Source organism: Somniosus microcephalus, unplaced genomic scaffold (genome assembly GCF_052327205.1).
Source record: "Somniosus microcephalus isolate GS21.2 unplaced genomic scaffold, FLI_Smic_1.0 scaffold237, whole genome shotgun sequence".
In the NCBI taxonomy this organism is placed as follows: Eukaryota; Metazoa; Chordata; class Chondrichthyes; order Squaliformes; family Somniosidae; genus Somniosus; species Somniosus microcephalus.
Window position 1 is genome coordinate 243,545 of NW_028225424.1, and position 14,514 is coordinate 258,058.

Genomic DNA, 14,514 nt, shown 5'->3' on the forward strand with positions numbered 1-14,514 from the left:
GAGCCGTGGCTACATTGCACTTGAAGGTTCATCTAGGAGTGTCCAGGTAGCACACTGGAGGTTTTCATTGCTCCAAACAGTTGGAGAGATGGCTACACAGAGGCAGAGGGTTGCACTCAGGATCTTCGATGACTCCCTCCACATCCTTGTGGAGGGAGTCATTGCACGCAGGGAGGTCCTCTTCCCTTCCAATGGGTGGAAGAGACCTCCCCAGGAGACAAAAAGAGCCTGGCTCCAATTTGCAGAGGAGGTCAACTGCAGGGATGTGTTCAGGAGGACCTGGGTGTAGTGTCGCAAACGTTTCAATGATCTCATTAGATCTGGAAAGGTGAATACAAAGCCACACTCAACTTCATCCTGCTGTGCCTCTCATCATATCCCCATCATTCTGCATTCCCAAACTTACTCCTGCACATCCTTACTCACACCAACATACCTTGCACATCCACCCATCCCTCTCCCTCTATCTACATTTTCACATCACCATCTCACTAGCCACCTCTCATGCTCGGCCTCATCCTAATGCAATCATACCAACTAACAACACACAAGGAGGCCACTTGGCATTGCCGCCCCAATCCATCATAGTCTCCCTCTAAAGATGTAATCTATCCATTCCTTACACTCATTCCATCACTCTCACTCAACCTTCTCTTTTTTCCCTCCTTGCAGGAGAAGAGAGCCCACAATAAGAGGGAGAGAACTTGAGTTAGGTCTCCATCATTTGCCACCCTCACAACAGCAGAGGAGGCTGCATTGGAAGTATCAAGAGTGACTGAGCAGCTGGAGGTGGGAGATGGAGACAGGGGGACATCTCAGCAGCCTGGTGACAGAATTACATCTCATAAAGCTACATGGCATACATCAGTCACTCATATGGGGACTGATGTCATCAGCCACTGAAGGGTCATCATGTGCATAATGGTATGTGTACCCATTCTTCATATGACATATCTAACTCATCTCTTTACTCTCCCACAGGTCCATCAAGAGCCACGCCCCCCCCAACCCCCACCACCCCACCGCCAACTGTCCAGGAGGAAGAGCAAGATGACTCCTCAGAGGAGCCTCCAGCCTCAGAGCGCGCATCACCAGACATGAGCGCACCCAGCAGCAGCGCAGATACGCACACCTCGGTGGGTCCAACGCAAGATAGAGTAATGTTATCACCGGGTTTGTCACAAGTCACATGTGAGCAAGAGGAGATAGTGGAGACAGGGACAGCAGTGGATACTCCTCACCGGAGGACGCAGGGCACTCCCAGCTCTGCTCAGCTGCATGCAGACATTGAGCCTTGGGGGCCATCCAGAAAGAGGGTGATCCTGGAGGTGCAGCAAGAAGTGCAGGAAGCTCTGACAGGTTTTGCGGGCATGATGTCTGCAAATGTTCAGAGAATGGCGAAGTCCATCTCTAACATGAGCACCACCATGTCGCAGACGATGGTGACTGTAGGCTCTTCCATGGATAGGATGGCCACCTCCATGGAGCAGCTAATGTGCCACTCACAGGAGCACATGGTCTCTATGGAGAATAGACGGCTATCTATAGAGAATAGATGGCAGAGGCTCATAGATCACCTGTCTAGGAGGGATGTTAGCGTAGACATGGGTTCTCATGGCTCCGCTGATGTGCAGCAAGGTACTGTCCAGCTCCTTGCTAGCAGGGAATTGCGGGTGGCCCGTGAGAGGGATGATGGTGGGAGGGGAGAGGGAAGTGTGGGCTCCTGTCAAAGTGCTTACACTTCTCTCCCATTGCCACCCCCTCAGTCAGAGCCCCAGATGGCTTCTCGGATCGCGATGGCCAAGTCTGCCCCTGCACAGTCACTGGAGGAGCAAACTTTGGCGGGGTCATCCTAGGCTCCAAAACCCAGAGGACGTCCACCAAGAGTGTCTAAGCGTCGCAGCAGGGAAGTGAGCAGGCTGCCTCTACCTCTGCTGAAGCCACAGGGGTAGCACCTCATAGAAGCATGCAGAAGAGAAAGATAACAGGCAAGCAGATTCACAAGGATAGCCACTGGGTGTTTTAGTCACTGTTAATGGCAAGTTTGCGTTAATATATTGTCAACCATTAAAGTCTTTATTTTCACAACTTTCCCGTCTTGGACAAATTTGTGTGAACCTTTGGAAGTGGCTTAGTGAGTTGCAGTGAATGGTGAGACATAACGGTACCTCCAGCAATGGTGGCCAGTGTGAAAGGAATGGCTTGGTTATTGTAGGGATCCTTTATGGTGTTACTGTGGGGTGGTGCCTGTAATGTATGTACCTTTAAGAGGGGGAACTATGTTTTACAGCTCATGTGTACTGCAGTACCGGCAGTGACCACACCTGTATATAACACTGAGTAGTAATCTGTACAGATCAGTTGCAGTGTGAGCCACGTTGAGTAAACACCGTTGTACCGTTCTCCGCAGTCTGTGTCTGATTATACACGGACGTAACATTGGCGACGAGGCAGGTTCGAACCTACCTGCAACTCTGCATCACCTCCCGGGGATTCGTTCCTGGAGATCAGTGGATTGGAGGTCAAGGCCAGAGACTCAGGCGTCGACCACGGGCAACCGCCCAGTCATCCAGCAGAGACTCGAGAATTGCGGGGGAGGCTGTCGAGAGCCAGGCTTGGCTTTCCAGTCGAGGTGGTCCAGCGAAACGGGCTGGCAACAGGTAGTGCGCAGACCATTCCCGGACAGCGGCGGGCTAGAGCCCGACCGAGCAGCACAGCAAAGGGCCGAGCAGCATCGACGGGGGAGAGAGAGCGAGGGCAGAGCGCACAGGGTGCAGCCGATGTTCAGGGGCCGAGCAGCGTCGGAGAGAGGGAGAGAGAGACGTGCAGAAACCCGCGAGGCACCGCCATTGCCACAAGGACTACCGAGAGTGGCATTGGCAGCAGTGCAGGAGAAGCGCGCGAAACCTACAGGGCGCCGCCATTGCCACGAGAACCGCCAGGAGCGGCGTCGGCAGCAGCAGGGGAGGAAGGAAAGCGCGGGAGATGCCATTTTAAGCCATTGGGAGACGCCATTTTAAACCACACCCAAAATGCCGAAGAGTGCCAGTATCACCGCATTTGACAATGAAGTCAAAAATTGGACTACACATGTCGAACGAATAGAGGTGTACTGCGAGGCAAATGAGGTGTCAGATGACAAGAAAGCGTCGGTATTGTTAAATTTAATGGGTGCAAAGACGTATGGTTTATTACAAAATCTAGTAACCCCAACGAAGCCAATGGAAAAGATTTGAAGACATAGTAACGATACTAAAGGAACATTTAAACCCCACACCGCTGCTGATAGCAAAAAGATTCAAGTTTCACAAACGGAACCAGCATAAGGGTGAAAGCAATGCTGATTATTTAACAGAACTGCGCAAACTATCGAAACACTGCCAGCTTGGAGCGGGACTGGCAGATACCTTAAGGGACAAGTTTGTGTGTGGGCTTCAAAGTGAAGGAACGAAGAAATGGCTTTTATCTCAAAAGGACCTTACACTGGAAAAGGCTTTCAGCATTGCGGTATCATATGAAGCAGCAGCACGGGACGCTGCAGAGATACAACAGAGACCGCAAGAATATGGCACAAACGAAATGTCATATGGAACAGAGAAGTGCTATCGCTGCGGCAGAACAACACACGACCAGAATGATTGCTGGTTCAAAGACAAAGTGTGCAGACAGTGTGGAAAAGTAGGACACATAGCACGAGTCTGCAGGTCGGGAAAGAAAACCAGCAATAAGAAACCGACCAAAGGAAAGTACAAGAAGGTACATAAGATAATGGAGAATAGTTCAGACGAACAAAAGAGTGATAACGACTCCGAAAGCAGGGAACTGAGTTGTCTGAAACTACATAATGTGATCACAACGGAGGACCACCGAACCATTTGGGTCACTCTCAAGATAGCAGGAGTCCAGGTAAAGATGGAATTGGACACAGGATCAGCCCTAACAGTCATAAACCGATGGGACTACGAGCGGCTATTCTCACACATACCCTTGAGAGACATAAAAATTATTTTGAAGACGTACATGGGGCAAAAAGTCTACCCCAAAGGAAAAATAAGGGTGACCGTTATATATAACGGTAAGGAAACACCAAAACTAGACCTGGATGTATTGCAAGATGGAGGACCACCATTACTGGGACGTGAATGGATCCGGAAAATACAACTGGATTGGCATTCCATACAGGCACTGACTGTGGCTGACAAAAAGGATGACGACGTCACACCTGGGCGACTGTCAAAGATCCTAACTGACGCGAAAGAAGTGTTCCAGGAAGGACTCGAAACACTAAAAGGCATGACAGCGATGATTAAAATTGAAGAAAACGCAAGCCCCAAATTTTTTAAGGCCAGACCTGTACCTTATGCGATCCGCCCAGCCGTCGAAGCAGAGCTGGAGGGTCTGGAACGTTCAGGTGTACTGTCCAAGGTAGACTGGAGCGAGTGGGCTACACCCATCGTCCCTGTGATGAAAAAGTCGTTGAGCAGCACGCCTGGGGAACCAAGGAAGGTTTGCATCTGTGGGGACTTTAAGGTAAAAGTGAACCCGGTCATTCACACCGTACAATATCCACTTCCGTGGATTGAAGATATTTTCGCCTCGCTATCTGGAGGGAAACGCTTCACTAAGATTGATCTGGCCCAGGCGTATCTGCAAATGGAGGTAGAAGAAGCATCAAAAAAATACCTCACAATCAACACCCATAAAGGTCTCTACCAACACAACCAGCTGGTATTCGGGGTAGCATCAGCTCCGGCTATTTGGCAGAGGGCAATGGAACAAGTCCTGCAAGGGATCCCAGGGACCCAGTGTTATTTGGACGACATCCTGGTCACGGGCGAAAATGACAGTGATCACCTTGCCAACCTGGAGCAGGTGCTCACTAGATTGCAGGAATATGGGCTCCGAGCTAACCGCCCCAAATGCGAGTTTTTTAGAAAACAGATCTCGTATTGTGGCCACGTTATCGATAAAGAGGGGTTACATAAGTCCCCAGAAAAGATTGAGGCAGTAGTCAAGGCTCCAGCACCGGAAAATGTGTCACAACTGAGGTCGTTCCTCGGGCTGGTAAACTACTACCATAAGTTCTTGCCAAATCTGTCTACAATACTGCACCCACTGAACACCCTACTGCAAACTGGGGTGCCATGGAAGTGGAGTGACGAATGTAGACGAGCTTTCCAGAAGAGCAAAACACTAATCACATCGAAAGAGGTATTGGCCCATTACAACCCAGCATTACCAATTCGGTTGGCATGTGATGCGTCACCCTACGGCATTGGAGCGGTGCTGTCACACAAATTCTCGGACGGCTCAGAGAGGCCAATAGCCTTTGCGTCACGATCACTAACCTCAGCCGAGCGTAACTACGCCCAGATTGACAGGGAGGCCCTCAGCCTAGTGTGGGGAGTGAAAAAGTTCAATCACTATCTGCACGGGCAGAAATTCACCTTGCTGACTGATCACCAGCCTCTTGTCTCCATTTTTAATCCGAAGAAGGGCGTTCCGGTAATGACTGCGCAACGACTACAAAGATGGTCACTTTTTCTAGGGGCGCACCACTATGAGATTGAATATAAGGGCACGAAACAGCATGGAAATGCTGATGGGCTATCACACCTGCCATTGCCTACTGTGGAGGAAGCACCAGCAGTGGATCCTGTCGAAATATTCCATTTGACTATAGTTGAATACCTACCGGTAATTAACGCTTGTATCGAAAAGGAAACCCGAAATGACCCGACACTGTCTCGGGTATATGATTTGACGGTGAAGGGATGGCCAGCACATGGCGACTCACTGTTGCCAGCATTCTCGACAAGGAGAGAACAGCTGTCAGTGTGCCGGGGGACCTTGATGTGTGGATCCCGAGTGGTAATTCCACCCAAGTTAAGGGATAGAGTGCTCAATGAGCTTCATGAGGGTCATCTGGGAGGGGTAAAAATGAAAAGCCTAGCCAGGGCTTGTGTGGTGGCCGGGAATCAATAAACAATTCGAGGACCTGACTGAGAGCTGCTCAGGATGCCAGAAAGTCCAAAATGCACCACCACAGGCCCCTCTACACCCATGGGAGTGGCCCTCATCTCCATGGCAACGGGTGCATATTGATTTTGCTGGTCCATTCATGGACTCAATGTTTTTAATAGCCGTGGATGCGCACTTGAAATGGCCTGAGGTAATCAAAATGTCCTCCACCACCACGGAGAAAACTATTGCAGTCCTACGGACCATTTTTGCCAGGAATGGCTTGCCAGAACAGATTTGCTCCGACAACGGACCACAGTTTGTGTCCGAAGAGTTCCGGAGGTTCTTGAAAAAGAATGGGGTAAGGCATTACACATCTGCCCCGTATCATCCAGCCACAAATGGATTGGCTGAGAGGTTTGTACAAACCTTTAAGAAGGCAATAAAGGCTATGTACAATGACAACATTCCGCTGCAGCACAAGGTGGACAATTTCCTGTTCGCCTACCGGAATGCGACACATGCAGTCACCAACCAGGCCCCAGCCATGATGTTCTTTAACCGAAGGTTAAGATCTCGCCTGGACTTGCTCAGACCAAACGTGCGAAGAGATGTTGAGAGTAAGCAATTCCAGCACATCCATGAGAAGCCAACAAGGAGTGTTAAGGTACTGTTAATCTAAAAGGGGAGGAATTGTAATGTATGTAGCTTTAAGGGGGGAACTATGTTTTACAGCTCATATATACTGCAGTACCGGCAGTGACCACACCTGTATATAACACTGAGTAGTAATCTGTGCAGTTCAGTTGCAGTGTGAGCCACGTTGAGTAAACACCGTTGCACCGTTCTCCGCAGTCTGTGTCTGATTATACACGGACGTAACAGTGCCAACCTGGCAAAACATGTGGCAGCCATATGGGTGTACTGCGTAAAGTTAAGTAAATCTGGCCATGATGAGGACATCCATGGCCTACCGGGCAGCAATGTGCTCGGGTGCTGATATCCTCTGTCCTGTGCAGCATCAGGTGGTTGCAGAAAAGGTTGATGATTTTGTTGGTGGTGCTGCTGGTATGCCTGGTGCTGCTGGTGTTGGGTCTCGTTGTAGTCAGATTCTGAGGACCAAGGTGAGACAGTATAAATGGCACCCATGTTGATGGAACAGATGGCAGGTCAAGTAGAGTTGACAGAAGCAATCTGTCAACCGTGTGCTAGTGATCTTCCAATGAGGTGACACTGGATGGAGACTTTGCTGGAAACACTTGCAGCCTGCAGAAAGTTAAATCTGTGCTGGCAATGCAGTCAGCAACAGCTTCTGCCTGAGGAAAGTGATCAGCTGTGAGGTTGGAGCTTTTATAGTACATTTGATGCTGTCAAGTAATCAGCTGGATCAATGTCCACTCAACTCCCACCTCAGGTTGACAGAGCTGTGTGAATCCCGTGGCCATGCAGGGAAATTTGAAAGGTAGGCTGAAAAAGGCTCTTAAGTGTCTGACAACAAGCTGATAATGATTTGAATTAGGTCACCCGCCTCTGCCGTTCGGGTTGCCCGCCTCTGCCGTTTGGGTCGCTGCCACACCAGCAAACACTCCGGAGGGAAAGGCACGTGGAGGTGGGATGACAGCGGGTTTCTGACCCGCTCCAACTTTTTTCAAATTTCCACCCTGACATGCCTCCAATCGCGCCCACACGGACCCCAGAAAATTCTGGCCATTAACTCTGTTTCTCTCTCCACAGATGCTGCCTAATCTGCTGAGTATTTCCAGTGTTTTCTTTTATTTCAGACATTAACCCTGATATGAAGGTGCCTTTCTGTTTTGAAGAGGCCAACCTTCCTTTGATGTATCTCAAGCAACACCTTGAGACCAACATCCTTAAATAGAGCAGTCTTGCTTCTTTTGCTATATCTTCTGGCCTCCATTCTGCCACAATGCAAAGACTATCCGGAAGTTCTTGAGGATAGCTGCCCTTTATATGTGAATAAGAGCTCATTAAAAGCTTCTGGCTCACCAGATATCCACCCATGCATTGAATGAGCTCTCTTTAAAATTGAGTGCTATCAGTTTTATTTCTGCCACTCAATAACTATTCTTTCACCTGGTGCGCAGAGTGAATGTATATATTATTATAAACAGCTGACATTGCAAAATCATGGAAGATAGACCGCCCTATCACATTGCATTGGGGGTGGGGAGCAGAAAATCACACTTATGCCTACTATATGTCCATAATTTCCCAGATGGGCTGTATTGCCAGCGATGGAAGCTGTTGCTACTTGATAATGAGAGAATCATTGAAATTTAGAAAATAATGTTAAAAAATGCAAATTGCCCTGTGACAAAAAGGAAGCATTTTTTTGTGTTAGATTGCTATTTAGATTCTGCATCGCTAGCTGTAGTAGCAGCAGATGACGACAACAACAGGAAGGCATATGGAAAATCTATGTCAAACCAAGGAAGGAGAATGTAGGGGAGTTGGCCAAAAGCTTATTAAGACATGGGTTTTGAGGGAGTTTTTAAAGAGAGAGGTGGAGAGGTGAAGGGATTTAAAAAGTGAATTCCAGACAGTAGGACACAGGTGGCTGATGGGACTGTCACCAATGGTGGGGCAAAAAGAAAGCGATATGCACAAGAGACCAGAAGAATGCAGTGTTCCTGGAAAGGTGGAGGACTTAGAGCTGGAGAAAATTGAAAAATTGGATAGACAAGGCCATGCGTTGGGGAATCAATGTAGCTCATTCTATCGAGGGGTGTAATGTGAGCAGGGTTGGTGGGAGAAGGCTATTTTGTTTTGCTTCTGTTCCCTTGTCCTGTGGGTACTGTAAGGACTATTGAACTTGGCCACCAGGCATCGTGCACTGCTCTTTTCTGGGGAAGTTGCTCTGAAATGCCAAACAGGGTAGTAGAATCTGTGTAGTAGAACACTCACTTTGCAGCCATGGAACTGGAGAAGCAGGTGCTGCCCTGCTCCATTACTTGCTTCTGTTTTGTGGCTTCACATTTGGGTTTCCTTTCACTTCATTATTCTCTGGCATTTCTTTCTCTTCTCCCTCAATTCAGCCTCGGCAAAGATTGTCAATAGGTTCAGTGCATTTACAGCCTTTCAAATGTTGTAAACGATTCTCCCACTCAATGCCTTTAAATGATAGCATCCCTTTAAATTTCAGCTGCAGTTCTAGTTTGTGCTCTTCTCATTAAGCTAGCTCAAACCAAAAACTATGGAAGGAGCTTGTTATAATTATGTTATGACATGACTTGGAAAATTTTGGTAAGTCAGCTTAATGCACATTTCGCTATCATTGCTATAGCTGATAGCCAATCCTAGCTTCATTTAGCTGGGGCCAGAAAATATGCGCTGATCTGTATTATTTTTCTGAAAAATTAAATAAGTGGTGTCATTTTTGTGCTATTTCAAATAACTAGAAAAATCAAGGACATTTTATGAATATAGCTTTTTATTATGCATAAAAAAACAGCCACAAAAGCATGGTTACAATTTACTAATGAAAAGCTAAAAGAAATATATTGAAGCAGAAACAAGCAACATATGAGTGAACTGTTATCAAATAGAGTTAAAGTTGAAAGTGTATATTCTAGAAGCAGCTAAATGATTTGTGGCTTCTTTACATTGAGTATTTTTGCTGTACGTGTAGCCATTAAAAAGAAATTTCTGTGTAATTTCAAGGAAATTAAAATAAAATTGTACCAACTATGAGCAACAGCTCTATCAATAAACTGACCATTATGTTGTAAAACAAGAACATTCCTACTCTGCACTCCAGGTGCTTTACTCAAATTTAAAATGGTTTGTACAGCAATAGAGATAAGCTCATCAACCAGCCTTAAAAACAATAGTATGGTAGAATATAAAATGTAGCATAAGGCCTGTCTATTCCCATTGTTGTATTAAAAATGTAACATGATGCATCACTTCATGAATTTGTATACTGAAAACTGATAATGAAATATAGAACTAAAAAGGTTTTGTATATACTTGAAAATGATATTCAAGACTTAAAGTGAGAAATAACCAAAATCAAAATTAATGTATCAGACATGAGTACGTCTTCAAAAATCAATCCACAGTGTTACTTAAAACCTTAATTTTTTTTATTCATCTTCATCATAACATCTGTTTCTCTTGATTTGTTCTTCAACTGTAAGTAGAAGAGGCTCGTTTTTTGAAAGGCTGGTATTGGATAATGGTTCCATTACATGTCCTGAGCCAAGAATGTCATGAGGCAGTTTATTACCCCCCAATGCATTTGGTTCAATTTCAGTATCCAAAAGGTCACACAAAAATGTATAATCCTTTTGGTTGCTAATGCACTGCATCGCTGAAGACTCTGTCAGACTGAGGCCAAGGACGTCAGCTTCTCCTGAATTCTGATCAGCGGACGAGAAATTATATTCAGCATCATTTGGCTTACTGTTTATTTCATAAAGAATTTCATCAAGAAAACTTGCACCTTTCTCTTCAGATTGTTTTAATGGGGTCAAACAGCTTTCTCCAAATGAGTTATTGGATACATTAGCAGTATTAGCATCTTGTTTAGAACCAGTTACCAACTGTTTATCATCAAAGAAGTCTGAAAAAGTTACATCAATTTGACTGACTAGATCTGTTGAGATGTTATCACCTAATTCTTCTGTTAAGATTTTGTTATGTGGTTGTGCGAATTGATTCACCATAGCCTGATCTGGGAGGAAATCGATTGTTGAAGATCCTTCAGATCCATCAAATTGCAGAAAATCTATTTGTTGCACGTCCCCATTATTGTTGTTATTGGAATTTAAGTCTTTAAGATAATTTTCACTTCCTTTATCATGGACAGCCAATGATTTCATTGTCTCTTCAGGCTCAACCGGTTTTCCTTCAAAGTCTTTTGGATCCTTTTCTCCACCTTCATTAAACACATCACTTGTTCCATTTACACATACTTCATTTGCATTTTTTCCATCATTCAGTTCCACTTTCACATTCTCTTTACCATTCACTTCAAACTGTGCCTCATTGTCTTCTTTCTCAATATTTTCAGCGTTAGAATGATCATTGTACAAGATGCTTTCTGCTTTTTCCACAGTTTTGATTTGTGGTTGCAGAGTGCTGACTAATGATTCTGTAGGTTCCTCACACTCAATTACTTTAGAATTCAACATTTGTTGACTGGAACCTTCTGGAGGCCATTTTGGTTTTGTCACTTTCACTTCCTCTTCAATACTGAAAGCTTTCTTATTTGCATCGATGGAAGGAGGCCAATTGATATTTAATTTATTTCTCTCTGCAGCCTTCTTGATCTGATCAGGCGAATCTTTCAATTGTTCCTCCGTATCTGTCCTCAGTTGCTCTATATCATTTGCATCATCCAACTGATCAACTTTGTTGCTAATGGTTTTCTTTTCTCCCAGCATCTCCATCGTGCTGCAATCTGTGGTGGTTTTATTGCATGGAGAATTTTTATTAACAGAGGGGTTACTTTGACTGTTATTTATCCAGCCTCCTTTGTATGGTGTGTGTCCAAAACCTTCATCATAGTTGCCTTTGGATTTGAAAAGCTGCTTAAAATGAGGTTTGCAGTACATTTGTCCATGGAGCGATGCATAATTTCCAAGACTGGTGAAAATGAAACATACAATTTAACATCATCATCCAAAAGACATTTCATTGGCACATAGACTGTCATTAAATAATCTTAAGTTAAAATCAAATAGTTGTTCTATTCTGCTTGTATATGACTGCTGTATTAACCTGATGTACATAACACAATTCAAAAATCCTAGTTTATTTTAATTGTCTCAGATTTCAGTTAAATAATGTAAACCAACAATAGTTAGTGTGTTCTTGCAGTTTTTATTTATGAAGATGAATGAAACCTACCTGACTATTTTAGCACATCTTGTCTTCTCAAAAAGGGAATTGTCAAATACTAATCACAAACTATATCTATCAACAAATACTATAAAGACATTAATATTATGCCTACTTTGAAGCACTAATACATAAAAATATTATATTGAACACATTGCAGATGAGAACGATGAAATAGATACTATAATTTTTAAGAACTTACTTGTAGATAAGGAATATCTCCTACCTTAATTTACTGTTACAGTGGTGACAGCGGAAACAGGACTTATGAAAGATTTGCTTGTCTGCTGTCAGACTTTCCATGGGATATACTATCTTTCGACAAACTGTGCAGGTCTCCTTGGTAAGAACCTGTATTTTCTAAGACAACAAAAAAATGTTACAATAGTTCTTACTCCTTTTCTTTCTAATTCTGTATTTTTTCTGGGACGGGTTAGTTTATATGTCCAATAGTAAAATATTGTTGCATACAAAAATCTATAGAAACTTTTCCAGTGAACACCTAAAATAGGAAAACTGTAAAATTTGGATTTTGTTCCTTTGATTAATTTATTTTAAATCTGATGCCATATATTTAGTAATATAAGAATTTGTTAAAATTTTACAAAAAAATACCAAATTTTATTAAGGTCAAAAGTGAGATTTCAACATTGATTTTCTCATATTTTATTATTAAGTGGAATTATTTAGTAACTATTACTTCAAAAATATCCAGCAGCTTTTGTGATTTTCACAAAAATTATCATTTCAATGTTAACACAGTCAAAAATATTTAAATCTGAATAAAAATTCAGTTACATATAATGTTGCCAGCTAAATGTCATTGCACACATGTTAGTGAAAATCATAATATTGAATTGCAAACAAGAATCTTGTTCTGTTCTTACAAAAGTCATGTGAACATCATAGAGCATATTTTCTTCTTCTATGTACCTGGTAAATGCTCAGTTCCCAGGTGCAAAGGAGACAGTGAAAAGGTATGGAGCCTTTGATGCCAATTTTGGATAGCAGTCAGAAGACCCCGCATCCGTCAGCCATTAGCACTTCTACAGACCTCTTAAGCCTGTCACCCCCAATTCTAGGTGCAGACCCCCGCCAACACTTGGAGGAAGGTTGGGTCAAAGCTGTGTCCTGGGGTGGAGTGGGGGGGGGGCTGGTGGGCAAGAGGAGGAAACAAGGGGATGGAAAATTCAGTCCCATGTGTTTTGAAGTTTGGGATTGGCAAGGCTTTTGATAAGGTTCCACATGGCAGACTGGTCATGAAGTTAAAAGCCCATGGGATTCAGGGCAAAGTGTCAAGTAGGATTCAAAACTGGCTCGGAGACAGGAAGCAGAGGGTAATGGTTGACGGGTGTTTTTGTGACTGGAAGGCTGTTTCCAGTGGGGTTCCGCAGGGCTCAGTACTAGGTCCCTTGCTTTTTGTGGTATATATCAATGATCTAGACTTAAATATAGGGGGTATGATTAAGAAGTTTGCAGATGATACTAAAATCGGCTGTGTGGTTGATACTGAAAAAGGAAGCTGTAGACTGCAGGAAGATATCAATAAATTGGTCAGGTGGGCAGAACAGTGGCAAATTGAATTCAATCCGGAGAAGTGTGAGGTAATGCATTTGGGGAGGGCTAACAAGGAAATGGAATACACATTAAATGGTAGGACACGGAGTAGTGTAGAGGAACAAAGGGACCTTGGAGTGCATGTCCACAGATCCCTGAAGATAGCAGGCCAAGTAGATAAGGTGGTTAAGAAGGCATACAGAATGCTTGCCTTTATTGTCGGTGGGGAGGCAGCAGAAGCAGCGATGGAGGCCATGACGACCCGCTGTAGCACGGCGGCCGGCAGCTCCTCGGCGGGAGGCTCGGAGGTCGAACTGGTAGGAGGGGAGGCGGCCAGCGGACCGAGGGTGGGAAAAGCAGGCCCTGGAAGGTCGGACACCGCGGGAGGCTCGGCGGTCAGACCGGGTGGAAGGAGAGCCAGGGAGAAGCAGGCCCCGGGACGTCGGTACCACGGCGGCTGAAGATTGTCGGGCAGGAGTGCGGGAAAGGCGGAGCGAGGCGAGAGCGGACCCTATTGTGATGGCGCCGATGAAGATGGCTGCCGTCCTTGCGGGCTCCGTGCGTACCAGGCAGCTAAGTGTCCTTTGCTGCTTGGTGCGCTCGGCTCGTTAAGAAAAAAGCATTTCACTGACTGGATTTCACTTGTTGTATTTGGTTATGTGACAAATAAAATTGAAATTGAAATATTAGCCGTGGCATAGAATACAAGAGCAGGGGGGTATGCTACAACTGTATAAAATACTAGTTAGGCCTCAGCTAGAGTACTGCGTGCAGTTCTAGTCACCACATTACAGGAAAGATGTGATTGCACTAGAGAGGGTACAGAGGAAATTTACAAGGATGTTGCTGGGAGTAGAGAATCTTAGCTATGAGGAAAGACTGGATAGGCTGGGTCTGTTTTCCTTGGAACAGAGGAGGCTGAGGGGAGGTGTATAAAATCATGAGGGGCATAGATAAAGTAGATAGAAAGGACCTATTTCCCTTAGCAGAGGGGTCAAAAACCAGGGGGAACAAATTTAAAGTAATTGGGGGAAGGTTTAGAGGGGATTTGAGGGGAAATTTCTTCACCCAGATAGTTGTGGGGGTCTGGAACTCACTGCCTGAAGGGGTGGTAGAGGCAGGAACCCTAAC

At 44.9% G+C, this 14,514-nt stretch overlaps 1 protein-coding gene across 3 annotated transcripts in view; it reads right to left on the reverse strand.

Annotated features, from left to right (window-relative positions):
• Positions 1 to 11,449: 11,449 nt before the first annotated feature.
• LOC147082005 (xin actin-binding repeat-containing protein 2-like) overlaps positions 11,450 to 14,514 on the reverse strand; it is a 69,610-nt gene continuing 66,545 nt past the window's right edge. For 2 of the 3 annotated variants that reach the window (XM_085980536.1, XM_085980534.1), the window contains exons 5-6: positions 12,053 to 12,186; positions 11,450 to 11,571 (exon numbers count right to left, since the gene is read on the reverse strand). In XM_085980536.1, the coding sequence (XP_085836662.1) occupies positions 12,092 to 12,186 (95 nt within the window). In that variant the 3' untranslated portion in view covers positions 11,450 to 11,571; positions 12,053 to 12,091. The remainder of the gene's footprint in view (positions 11,572 to 12,052; positions 12,187 to 14,514) is intronic. The other variant, XM_085980535.1, reaches the window with a different exon arrangement.